Genomic DNA, 13,667 nt, shown 5'->3' with positions numbered 1-13,667 from the left:
TTACAGAAGACATAGCAGGGATAGATGTTGAAGAACCTCTGTTTCCAAGAGCACCAACTGGCTTCAGACTAACCGAGAAAGCAGTAGGCTTGGAGGAACCATCTTATGCGGCTGCACCAGAGCGAACATTGGAGGGACCAGATGCACGAGAGCTATCTCCCTTATTCTGATTCATCGTCATTCTTGTGACAACAACATGGGAAGCTCGAGGAGAAGGAGCATGCAGAGCACGAACATAAATCCTAGACTGAATTTCCTTACACAGTATATCATCATGGTAAAGTACAAAACATTCCTTGCAAACAAGATATGGAAGCTTTGGATAAAATGCTGACATGATATAGGTACGCTTATTTGTATTGATGACCACTTTTTTGGTAAGAGGAGAGTTAAGAGGTACCATAAGTTTTGCATCAAAATAATTTCCAGCTGCAGATTCCGCAGAGACAAAAGTGCCAATTTATTCCAAAACTTCTCTCGCTTTTCCTCTAGTGACCAAATCCGAAGGAATAAAAATCTGCACATGCAATAGAGTTTTGTCCCAGACAAGATCAAAAATAGACTCTAAGTCACCAAGTGGCTGGACAACAAACAGTTGACCAAACATAAGAGTAGGCCTAGCAGCAAAAGCAATATCCCCATCTCTTATATTCTTGAACATAACCACGAATAGGTTCTGAATACCCATCCCCTGAACATATGGTTTAACAATCTTGAAATCAGAAGAGGCTACAGTCCAGATTTTATTGAGGTTGTGCTTGACTGAAGTTTTGTGGTAGTAATTGTACTTGTTGCATATAAGAGCAGCAAACCTAAAAGGAAATTCTTCTACATCCTCCTCTAAGTCCAAGACTCTAACTTGTTTTGCTGGGATAGCCATGAAAGAGACCACAAGAGTAATGGAATACAAGGTTTGATTACTGAGCTAGAAAGGGGTGTGAGTAGAAACTGAAAGAACCCTTAGAATATATAGGAAAAAATACAGATGAGAATGCAAGGATATCTAGGAAATGTAATATTTCAGACAAGCAGTAATGAGAAAAAAAAATGCAGGCTTGCAGTTATGATATAGACAAGTCATTCAATTTGGAATTAACAACTGAGTACTGAAAACTGAAAAGACAAATATACTTATTCTTGAAAATCTGTATTCTCAAGGGAGAATTATAACTCTGCCAAGAGTATTTGCCAAGTGTAGGAGAAATTCTGAGAAGGCCGCCCATTATTAAGAGAGTTCTTGGGTTTATTTAATTAAACACTACAATTTATTATTAAATAATTCTTATAATGGAGCATTAAGAATCAAAACACTGCTTTTAAGGGAAAACAACAAAAAATTAACTTCAACAAGAAACCCCAGGTTGATTAAAGATGAAGATTCCTATTAGACTTATCAACCATTTCATCATGAAGAGAGCTGATTTATCTCATAGAATTATTACCAAGAAGATAAAAAGTAGAAAACCTTCAAGATATGATTTCGCACAATCCAATTCCTACTCAAAGTAGGATCTCAAACTATCAAAGATACTTAGAGTGACTCCTCTTGATATATCAGAGTGAAGTATCAATGAAAACATAAAGCTTAGAGAGCTTTATTGAAATCTAGAGCAAGTGACCAGATAGGAGTGTCAATGAAAGTTACCCAACATATAAAGAACGCCGCTTCAAACCCATTTTTGTAGATTTGTCGAATCTCATGATGATGTTCTCCAAATTGCTATGGATGCACCTCCATCAGCTCAATTAGTCAGATTAATTGAAACTAAAATGAAAATTGGAATCAGTATTCAGTATAATTAGACATGATTATAATCTAGGATTTAAAACAGATGGAGAAAAGGAAGGTATCAATTTAGGTTAAAAAAACAGTTTTAGGAAAAAACTAGGTCGAAAGATTTTCTATGAAGAATTTAAATTGAAATAGACAAATTAGATGAAAACGGTACATAAATTAATGAGGAACATGACTTAGTTAATGGAATTAAGATTATATTAGTCAACGTCGCAAGAAAATTCACCATAAAATCGCCTTTGACCTCGCGGCGAAGGACTCAACCACACCTCCTTAAAATAACCAAATTCACAAGCTAAAAAAGGGCACAACTATTAGTGCACATAAATTTGGGCAAGGAAAAGAACTTTGGGTGTAAGGAAATCCTTGAGGCCCGTATCATCTTCCCTCCCATGGAAATGATAAAGTTGTTATAAACCTAAAGTTTAATTACTAAGATGCCTTTTGTGTTTAAGATTAGGGTTTACATGCTTTGGGCACCTAGTCCCCTATCTATATAAATAGAGACTTGAACTCTGTATTCTATACACAACTAATGAGAATTATCTCTTCTTCTCTCCCTCTACTTTATGTCTCTTTCTCTATTTCTAGTTTCACAACACGTTATCACGCACGTTGCTCTACCAATATAAGCAAAAGAAGAGAAGAAGATTAACTATGATCTATATTTAACTCTTTCTTTTTGTTTGATTTAATTATTTTTTCTTTCTTAGCTTATCAATGGAATTTTTAATTAAGTTTTTATTGGCTTATTAGGTATATGCCGTGAACTAATTATCTCGATAAAAGGATTGCAGTATCTTTACGGGATCACATGAATTAAAGTGATGACAGTCACTTAATGGTTGCATGCTTATCGTTTGTGATTCATATTTACGGATCAAAAACACTGTTAGGGATAACAGTATGGAATTCGACATGGTGGTCATCCAAGGGGGAGTTGTATAATTTCGGTTATTTGGTGGATTCCGACCATTAACTAGGTCATTTTGTTAGATCAAATCAACATAACAAGCCCTTAGTAATTTGGATGTCATTCCGATCCACATTAGGTATGACCACAAATACAGTTTTGTAAATTATCTACATCTTGGATCTATGTTGAAGAAATTACATCAACAACTTCTGTAAATCATCTCGGAAAGCTAGCAATCCATGACAAAAGTTCTCAATATGTTGAAGAAGAATGTAGACTCAAGTATTAATCGAAGAGAATACTGCTTGTGCAACGCAAAAGAAGACCTCATCAACTATCTGATATATTCATGAAAGCACAACAATCATCTGCATTCAAGAAATCGTTCATCGAAATTTGGAAGTCTGGACTCAAAGATTTGCAAGCCAAGATTTAACTGAAGTACTTATCAGGGGGAGCGCCGTCATCAAAAGTGCATTTACTGGACTTATCGCGTTGTACTCTTTTTCCTTCGTCAAGGTTTTGTCCTACTGGGTTTTCCTTGTCAAGGTTTTAACGAGGAAACATTTGCGTGTCCAACACTGTTTCAAGTCTTTACGTGCATATGTAATTTCAGGTTTTTCTCTTTTGAGTTTTCCTGGTATATTTGTAATGACTTAGCCACAGTGGTCATCAGGGGGAGTGTTAAAAACCTAAAGTTTAATTACTAAGATGCCATTTGTGTCTAAGATTAGGGTTTACATGCCTTGGGCACCAAGTCCTCTATCTATATAAATTGAGACTTGAACTTTGTATTCTATACACAACTAATGAGAATTCTCTCTTCTTCTCTCCCTCTACTTTGTGTCTCTTTCTCTATTTCTAGTTTCACAACAAAAATTAAAATTTTGTTTTGATTTTTCCTTTAGAAAAATTCAAAAGAAGTTTGTACCAAGGTAAGATTTTGGTGGATGACCAAGCCTTAGACCCATGACCCCTACCCGACCAAGCGATATGCGTGCTTTAGATGGTTTTTCATTCTAACCAATGCATATATAAGTCATCTTTTAGCACAAAAGTGTGTTGATCAAAGGATCATATCTTGCAATGTTTGAATCATAGTGATACCCAGAGTAACTACTTTGATTTTCCTTGTGTGTGATTAAATATTTCATTAAAGCAATGAAAGTAGAGATCTGAACAAAGAAGTAAGGGGCTTACAAACATATGTTCATGTCATTAGAACACTTAACTTGCATCACCTTATAAATTCGTCCAAAGAAAATAGAACAAAATTTTGGAAGTTGCAAGTCAAATTCAAACGAGATATTCATTAAGAATATGCTTTCGAAGGTGCATATCTCTATTGGAAATTGTTTTCAAAATTACTCCTGAAAGTTCTTTGGAACTTGGTATTGGAAAAACTTTTCAAGTTTCTTTTGAACTTGTTTTCAAACAAAACCCTCTTTCGAATATGACGACTATCTAAGAAAGTTTCTTATAGTTCCTCAAAAGTTTAAGGAGTAATGAGTACATCCTTCAGTGTTATGCCATAATCTCCAAAAGTATAGTAAGTGATACTTCGAGATCTTTATAAAATGAGTTGTAGTACACAACTTATGCGTATTATTCCTTCGACACTTTGATCAACTTTAATGATCAAGTCTCATATACTAAAGTCGTAATTACAAACTACGTTTTTCTTGTTCCTTTGATAGATTGTTCGAAAGATAGAAATGGAACAGTCGTTCATTAGTTACTAATTAACCTTTGTTTGAAGGATAATGCTTTCGTTTGTTATCCAGTTCTAACAAAAGGTAAACAGGTATGTTAATCAACTGCTAGTAGAGAGTTGTGATATGAATGTAATAGTCAAACAATGATCTACACAAGTAGAAATCATGAGACCTTGCAGAGGGATTCTGTGGAGCAATTGTGAGTGAAGACGACATCAACAAGTAAACCTTGATCTAAGAATTTAATTTTTAGGATCAACCTAAATTCACAAAACTTAAAGCGTTGGATTGGATTACACCTTGAGTGATCTACTACTTGGTAGTTCAGACGAATAGAATCTAGTAGGCGAGAACTTCCGTATCCAGTGGTAAAGGGAGATTTGGGGATAACACTAATCTAGTTTCTATTCTACGATTGGTGATATATTATTCTAACGAAAGGTAAACATGTGTGTTAATTGAGTTAATGTTTGGTAACGACGAGGGATTCCCTAATCATCTCTTTTGTTATTGCTTTAATCAATCAATCCAATTTTTTATTTTTATTTTGCATTTACTTTATTTTAGTTTGTTGATCCAAATAACCTTTCAATTGCATAGCTCTCTGTGGGAACGATCCTTACCACCACTATATTTCCAGTTAATTGGTGAGAAATGTATTGATTAATTTGTTGTGCCTACGACAACTCATCAAATTCAAGCAATGGTTATTCATAGGTCTTTAGAAATATAGTCAAGAGCAATTTATTGTTCACAAAATAATATTGTCTAAATTGATCTTTAGAACATTTCCAAGCTAATAGTTCACGAACTGTTTCGGATCTCCAAGAGACGTACAAGAGCACTGCAACTAAGTTCCTTGGAGAGTGAATTTGGTCTCAACTTCCAGTTTGAAGTCTGATAGTAGGCTTGTGTACGCAGCGGTTTAATACGGTGTGGACTAGGTCCGGAGGTTTATCTACACTTGTGGTTTGCTCGTTAACAAAACTCTGGTATGTTGTGTTATTTTCCACATTATATTGTTTATCTTTACAACACGAATATCACAAGTAGTATATAATCAACCAAGATAGCCTTCCAGCCCTTATAAGTTGAGATCTCACAAGACTTGCTCTTATTGAATTCATATCTCGAAAGAAAGATTACAAATCTCGTACTTGTTGGATTTCATATCTTGTACAATTCTAGTACATACTAGGTTGATATTGGAAATTTATTTTTGAGATCGTCAAGGAATTCTTGTACACAATCAGGTATGCAGAACTTTGGTCTATACATATTGATGTCCAAGAGAAAGAGAGAAACTCCATATACAATCTTATATAGGGATCTTTTACTGTTGACCTACTTGGTGATTGTTTTGGATTTTGTCTATAAAAATTTCTGAACAAAAAAAGTTAATAATGTACTTGGTACCCTCTCCTTCTCAAATACTTGGAAGACAAGAACAATGTCCCAGAGTATCAAAACTCTCTCTTCTCTCTCTCTCACTCCTTCTTCTTCTTCATCAAAACCATCACCAACAACCCTTCGGTGCACAGATTTCTTCACTATTTCTTGCATTCTAGGTTATATCATGTTTTCTACTTATCTACACTATTATGGTAGTTTTATCTATTCTTTTGAGGTTTATATTCGCTTTAATGGCGGTTATTGGTTATTGGGTTGGGTTTTAGGATCAATGATGATGCTTTCCAACGACGAAATCTTGATCTTTGTTGTCTCCGACGACGGAATTTTCAACTTATCCGATGACGGAATCTTCATCGCTGAAATCTTTGACGACGGAAGCTTCATCACTAGTTACAAGAGATTTGAGCAAATCACTCATATTTTGGGAGCACATTTTTCTAAAGAAGAAAAAACAAACTAAATGGTTGAACTTTAATTTCAATAAAATCCATTCTTCCTACGATTTAATCGGATCTTATTCATACTTGTATTTGTCTTACTCCGGTAATCTTTATTCTCTTATCAGTTTTCTCGGCATTATAATTTTACGGTATGTTCTTGTTACTTTATATTTTCTTATTTGAATCTTAAACTCATTATATATAACCTCGAATTTCCATTAATGAAAAGATTCTTTGTTTATAAAAAAAAAGGTATAATGTTACGAATCACTACCATTAATAAACTTATCTTTTTGCATCAGGAAAAAACAAGTACAAATATTTGTCCACATCCTCGCAAAGATCTTTGGATCCAGTTCTTTATAATCATGGGCCAGGAACTCGACCAATTTTCCCATCCAGCTCAGTACTCACATTTTCTTACATCAACATCTAGGACTAGAGCTAGACAGTAGACACATAAATTATATCCACTTAATACTCGAAAGCCTAGAGATGCTAGAAATTTAGATACTATAATTGATAAATTTAGTAAATACTCTGGACAGGCTGTTAACTCTGATAAATCTACTATAGCTTTCAGTACTAAAGTGCCCAATAATGTGAAATCTGATATTGCTAATATTCTGCAAATTAGAAGAATGGCATTGCATGAAAAGTGTCATGGAGTTCCAATGCTTTTACAAAGGAGTAAGGCTGGCTCTTTTAATCATCCAGTGGATAATTGTAGAGGCAGACTTGCACCTTGGAAATCCAAGTTCATTGCTCAACCAGGTAAAATTATGCTCAACCAAACTGTTATAGGAAGTATAGCCAACCACCACCTTGTTGTTTTCCAAATGCCACAAAGCATTATCTCTGATATTGATTCCAATCAAAGGGATTTTTGGTAGGGAAAGCAGCAGGGTGGAAAAGGCATATACATGAAAGGTTGGTCTGACATGGCACTGCCAAAGGAATTAGGTGGTTTAAACATTAGGAGGAATGAAGTTTTGAACCAAGCTCTGCTTGCAAAACTTGATTGGAGAATGATTGAACAACATGATGCTCCTTGGGCTAAAATACTTAAAGGTAAGTATTTTCACAACATAAACCCTTTGATTGATGTTATGCCAGAAAGTGGATCTTAGATTTTGTACTATATTCAGTACAAATTGGTGATCAAGAGATAATGAAAGTAAATCTGAGTTCCTAATGAACACAACCTCTGCTACTAAACTTGATATTATTCTCATTAAAGAAGATAATATCGAGGTTCTTATACATTTAAGAGAAGTGAAAGACCTAACAACAACGATCAGATAGTGTACACCTGTCACTATCTGATCGTCTAACAACTGACCAATAACTAAACAGCTATAAGAGCATCCCATTCTCTTATTACAGGCAGACACATAACTCAATACAACCAATAAGACTATGACATTGCCTAGTGCTGGCAATTATCCTTATCCTAAAGGATAAAGTTGCGATAGTGAGACTTGATGGTAGCAATGTCTTCCCAAGTAGCATCTTCTGGAGGTAAATTAGTCCATTAGATGAGCACCTGTTTCACTAGCCTCTTGCCAACAAGAATGGTCAGGTCTTGTAGAATTTTAGCAGGTACCATGATTAATTCACCTGCATGATCAACAATAGGCAAGGTAGGAGAGGGGTGTGCTTCTTACTAATGTGTTGCTTCAGTTGGGACACATGAAAGACATGGTGAATCCTAGCCTGATCTGGGAGCTGTAACTTGTAGGCCACTGGTCTAATTTTTTGTAAAATAGGAAAACGTCCATAGAACTTTGCAGACAACTTGAAATTCTTTCTCAATGAAACTGAAGCCTGCCTGTAAGGTTGGAGTTTCAGATACACCAAGTCACCCACTGCAAAGGTTTTGTCTTTCCTTGTCTTATCTGCAAATAATTTCATCCTTTCTTGAGCTTTGTGTAGAGATTCCTTAAGAATATCAATCATTGCTTCTCTTTCTTTGAGGTATGTCTCCACAGCAGCTACGAAAGTTGTGACAACAGATGGAAACACCATATGTGGAGGAAGATGGCCATATAAAGCTTGAAATGGAGACATTTTTAAACTAGTATGATAACTAGTGTTGTACCACCACTCATCAAGAGAGAACCATTGACACCACTTACTAGGTTTATGGCCAGTGATGCACCTTAAGTAAGTTTCCAAACAAGAATTAACTCTCTCTGATTGCCATCAGTCTGAGGATGGTAAGCAGTGTTGTGATTCAAGCTAGTACCCAAAGCCTTAAACAGGTCTTGCCAGAAATGACTAGTAAATACTCTATCAGACACAATTGAAGAAGGTAGGTCATATAGTTTGAATACCTGATCCAAGAAGGCCTTTGCCACAGAAGCAGCTGTATATGGGTGTTGTAGAGCAATGAAGTGGTTGTACTTTATGAGTCTGTCAACAATCACCAGTATAACACTCTTTCTGTCACTCAGAGGTAAGCCTTCAATGAAGTCCATGGTGATGTGCTGCCATGCATGCTCAGGTACTGGAATTGGTTGCAATAAGCCAGATGGAAAGGAGCATTCACCTTTATTTTTCTGGCAGATGTCACATTCAGCTACAAACATAAGTATCTCCTTCTTCATGTTAGGCCAAAAGAAATGGGACTTTGCCCTCACATAAGTGGTCTGCATGCCAGAATGGCCTCCAACAACAGATGTGTGTACAGTATTTAAGATGGTGGCTCTGACCCCATTGCTATCTCCCACATATATCCTAGATTTGTATCTCAGTATTTCAGCTTTGTAAGAATAATGTGGAACAGAGTCAGCAGTGTATATGGGAAAAAACGATTTGCTGGTTTTTAGGGAATTGAAGAGACAGACTTGTTGCCGAGACTCCTCAACCGATCAAACTGTTCAATCTCACACAGATGCACTGCAAAGGGAGTGTGTAGATTCGAGAGATCAATCTGTAGAACTCCAGCCTAAACCAAGTCAATGGTCATTCCATAATCAATTCGGTCACAAAGAGGGAGACGGGTTGATCTGTAGGAGGGAAGCTAAGAATTGTGTGGGATCAATGATGACCAAGGATTGTGGATGTGTTGAAGGTTTCTGCAAATTTTCTGTGAACTGTTGAGTTCAAAGTAAGTTCTGGTCGATTGATGGAATTTCTGAGAGTGATGACTCGAAAAATTGTCCTCCTTTAATCATGGATCCAGAGACTTATTTATATTGTCAGAATAGACACATTGATCCCTGCAAGTGTGGCGGTTTCTTGAGTGAAAGAGTGGGAAAGTGGGAAATCATGGTGAAACCTGTTCCAGGTCGTGCGGAGACTTGGTTAACCGTCCACCCACTACTTTGCTAACTCCTTCAACCGTTTGCACGACTTACTCACATTTCTCATCGTGGATGAATCCACGTGCCGTAGGCCGCCAGACCAAAACCCTAATTGATATCCCCCTATGTGACATGATTGATGTCTCATGATTTGTGAAGTATGCAAGGCAGACATGTATTAATTAGTCAGTTGTTGACTGATTAGACAATGAGTCTAAGTTTTGTTGAATTGAGCATGAGTGACGAATGCTCAGTGATTCACGGATTGAACATACGTGTTCTTATGTTGATATTGCTCGTCTGAGCAAATACTGTTAAATTCGAGCAACTGAGCAAGTATTGCTCGATTCGACGAATTACTGAATATTGATAGTTGGATCAATATTCGATCAACTGAGCAAGTATTGCTCAATTCGACGAATCACTAAATATTGATGAATTACTGAATATTGATAGTTGGATCAATATTCGAGTAACTGAGCAAGTATTGCTCAATTCGACAGATTATTTATTCGTAACGTGACCCAATAAAATATTAATTAAAATATTGGTAGACTAACAAATATTATATGATTAATCCAGATGTTGATTGCTGAATCAACATAAATTTATTAGTGTTTGAATCTTGCTCAGAATGATGATTTGTGGAGCGTTTATTCGAAACCCTAATTTTTGATCAATTGTTTGTCAATTGATGAATTGTTGAAAATAGGTCATGAGTGATGGAGGGACCGACCACATGGGATGATGGACGTCCATGTGGCTCCCAAGTACTCGAGTGAGCATGCACCAGGGTCCTTAGTTGTCCAGTTGGTGAAAGAATGATGATTAAATGCCGGTTTCGTCATTTATTGAAATAGTGCCCGATTGAGCATTAGGTGATAAAACCTAATTATGGAAAAGTGAGGGACCGACCAATAGGGAACGAGACCGGACCTTGGTGGTCGTGGGACCAGCTGATGGCCGTTTGAGCAAACTCCAAGTTGGTTGGAAAGAGTGTGGACCCAATATGAGCAATTGCACAAATTAGGTCAAAATCGTGAAAACGTGTGGGACCGGATCCTTGCAAGCCTTAGGGATGCCCTTGGTCGGTCAAGGGAGCATGACCGTGTCACCACAATGTCCGTGTCTCAGTGCTGAGAGTTTCGATATTTTCTGGTGTGCGTTTGAGCAATATGTTGGATTTTCAGAAGAGTTTGATCTTTGACTGAAATTCTTGATTTTGCTCGAATGAGCAAAGTAGAACTTTGCTCATCATCAATTTTTGAGAATATTAAAATAATAATATTTTAATATTTTTCGTGAATAGCCTAGTCGGTCATGTGACCATTTGACTTTTTGGCTTTTTCATGGTTTGAGCAATATTTGAGAAAATATGAAGAAACCATGATTTTTGCTCAAACTGAGGAGTTTCATGAGATGAGGGAAATAATAATTATGAAAGACTAGGGATTGTAAGGTGTGATACCGGCCACGGCTAGGGCATGGTCGGCCGGCCAGGTAGCCCGGTCCCGCAACACCTTTCCCTATTTTTTATTATTTTTCATGAAACCGCGAAAATATAGAGAAACCATGAGTTTTGCTCAAACAAGGAAAATTGCTAGAATGAAGGAGTTTTCATGACTTCTTGAAAATAATAAAATAATTTAAAATAAAGGAAAAAGGCGTGGGGACCAGCCGGTCGTGGGCCCGGTCCCCTAGGCGCCACTTTTATTATTTTAATATTATTTTCTCTCTCCTATTTTGTGTAGGATTCCTCATTTGTCCATATTTTCGAATGCTCGTTCGTGCATTCGGGTGCTCGGTCGTGCATCATTGTCGAGTACACTTGCACCATTTTCTTGGGGCTTACTCAGTGATGATCCAGATGCCCGGTTGTTGAGTATTTATTACTAATTTATGAAATTCAGTGGAGAATGATTCATGAAACTGAGTAATAAAAGTGAGTAGTTATTTATTATCAATCCATAGGATCAGCCGTGAATTCGACCATGAATTCGGAATAATAAAACGAGTATTACCATTCCATGGGATCGTGGATTCGACCATAGAATCAGAGTAATAAAATGAGTGGTTATATTACCATCCCATGGGATCATCCGTGGATTCGATCATGAAATCGGAGTAATGAGATAAAATAGATTATTCTTGATGGTGGTTTTTAGCTTAGGGTTGCAATTGTAAAACCTTGCATCTGATGTGATGTCACTCTGCAAGGAAACAGAGCCATGAGTGTTAACCTCTCCACTGACATATTTATTGAGCCATTCAATATATTTACATGAAATTTATCCAGACTGGCGCATGTAGCAACCATCTCAAATGTTCTGCAAATTTCGGCGCCTTGCCTATATTAACTTAATATAAGTTTCTTTGAATGCTTTCTATGCTATGTTCCCCGGCTGAACCCTTAATGTTGGTATGGCATGATAATTTGTGTTCACTCGCAGCAGAGTAGCGCGAATTTCCAAATATCAAGGATAAGGTCTTTGCATAAGGTATTCAATCAGAAAGCATGCTGCTCTATGGCAATGAACTTAAAAGAACTCTGTGTCAACACATAGAATTCAATCGATTACCCTGACTAATTTGCAAAAGTTAGGATTTTGCGCCTTGCGCAGTATATCAGACCTTGCTTGTCAAAATTTAAGCCTAGGAAAACTAGGTAATTAATCCGCCATAGATTAGTAGGTGCAAAACCTTGCCTAGAATCAGAAAACAAGGATCCACAGGACAGCAAAGGGAAGCGTGGCCATTCTTTAGGCCAGCCGGCGCCACTTTCCATTGGCTACGCCCCCATCCTAAACCGTCCCTACTTCCCTCGACCAATCAGGTCGCCTTAAAACCGCCACGCTCACACCAGTTGTGGCTGGGCCCATACCTGTCAGCCCCAGTTTCCATCGACCAATCAAGTCGCTCTAAAGCCGCCACACTCACGATGGAAGTGTGGCCACACCATGTTTGGCAGGCCTTCCCTTTTTTCGACCAATCAGGTTGCTCTAAACCTGCCACAGCTTTAAAAGAGGTGTCAAGATGTCGCCATACCATGTTGGCTTCCCAAAGCCGCACCAATATGCTAACGACATGCCAAACATTCCAAAAGCATGCCAATCGCACACGCCAAACAAGCATGCCAAGTGCACACGCCAAACAGGCATGCCAAGTGCACGTGCCAAACATGCCACTTAACGCGTCAACATGCTAACGGCATGCCAAACCTGCCAAACACGCCAACGCGCCATAAATAGCGCCCTACGTGCTAACCTACCTCCTGTTCGGGGCCGACGCCATAATAAGCTCAAATTAAGGTTTTTCTAGTCAGAAGCACGACCTTACATTAACCAAAACCCTAATTTTCGCAACACCAATTATGCCACTTCGGCCCCACAACATGCCACGAGCCGTGTGGGCCCCAGGAAGCCCTAAGAATGGTGCCATATCATAACCACCCACGACAATCCTTACTCATGTGGTCGTTTCCACACTACGGCCTTGCCATAGTTCCTTTGGCATAGCTATGGCACCGTTTACACAAAAAGTGTCACCATGCCACGGCCGCATGCCACACGCAACAATTAGGGTCTCGACATGCCAAACCCTAATTTAGGCAAAGTTTCTACGCCAACCAAGCCAAGTAACGTTTCCCAGAGCGTTGGGATTGATGTGGGAACAGGGCCAATGTTGCCACGCCACATTTGGGTCTAACACCGATGTGCGAAAGCAGCTGCCACGGCTACGCCACTGGCATGACGCTATGCCATGGCTCCGCCAGGCGCCACTATGCCAATGGCGCCACTTCGCTATACAACAAGATGCGGCCATAATCAATGGCCATACTTCCTCATGAGATGCAATCTCATCCATCCAAGTTCGCCACTGAACTGACAGACTTGTGGCAAGTTTCAGACGACCAGATGACCAGCTGCCTAAATCTAGTGGCCATGGCTACGCCAGGCACCACTTGCATCATCGTTCCACTGGCATACACGAGCCATGCTGGCCATGCCACATTGCCACTGGCGTACACCAAAAAACCACCGCACCATTATCAGGCGCCAACGCAAGGTAGACATAATCAAT

General features: G+C 38.3%; 1 protein-coding gene across 1 annotated transcript; it reads right to left on the bottom strand.

Moving 5' to 3' along the window:
- Positions 1-7,890: 7,890 nt before the first annotated feature.
- LOC113279497 lies at positions 7,891-8,349 on the bottom strand. Its single transcript, XM_026528191.1, has one exon. It carries the CDS (start codon positions 8,347-8,349, stop codon positions 7,891-7,893), a length of 459 nt encoding a protein of 152 aa, XP_026383976.1.
- Positions 8,350-13,667: the final 5,318 nt, after the last annotated feature.

Source organism: Papaver somniferum, chromosome 5 (genome assembly GCF_003573695.1).
Source record: "Papaver somniferum cultivar HN1 chromosome 5, ASM357369v1, whole genome shotgun sequence".
In the NCBI taxonomy this organism is placed as follows: Eukaryota; Viridiplantae; Streptophyta; class Magnoliopsida; order Ranunculales; family Papaveraceae; genus Papaver; species Papaver somniferum.
This window is presented reverse-complemented; position numbering and strand designations above follow the sequence as displayed.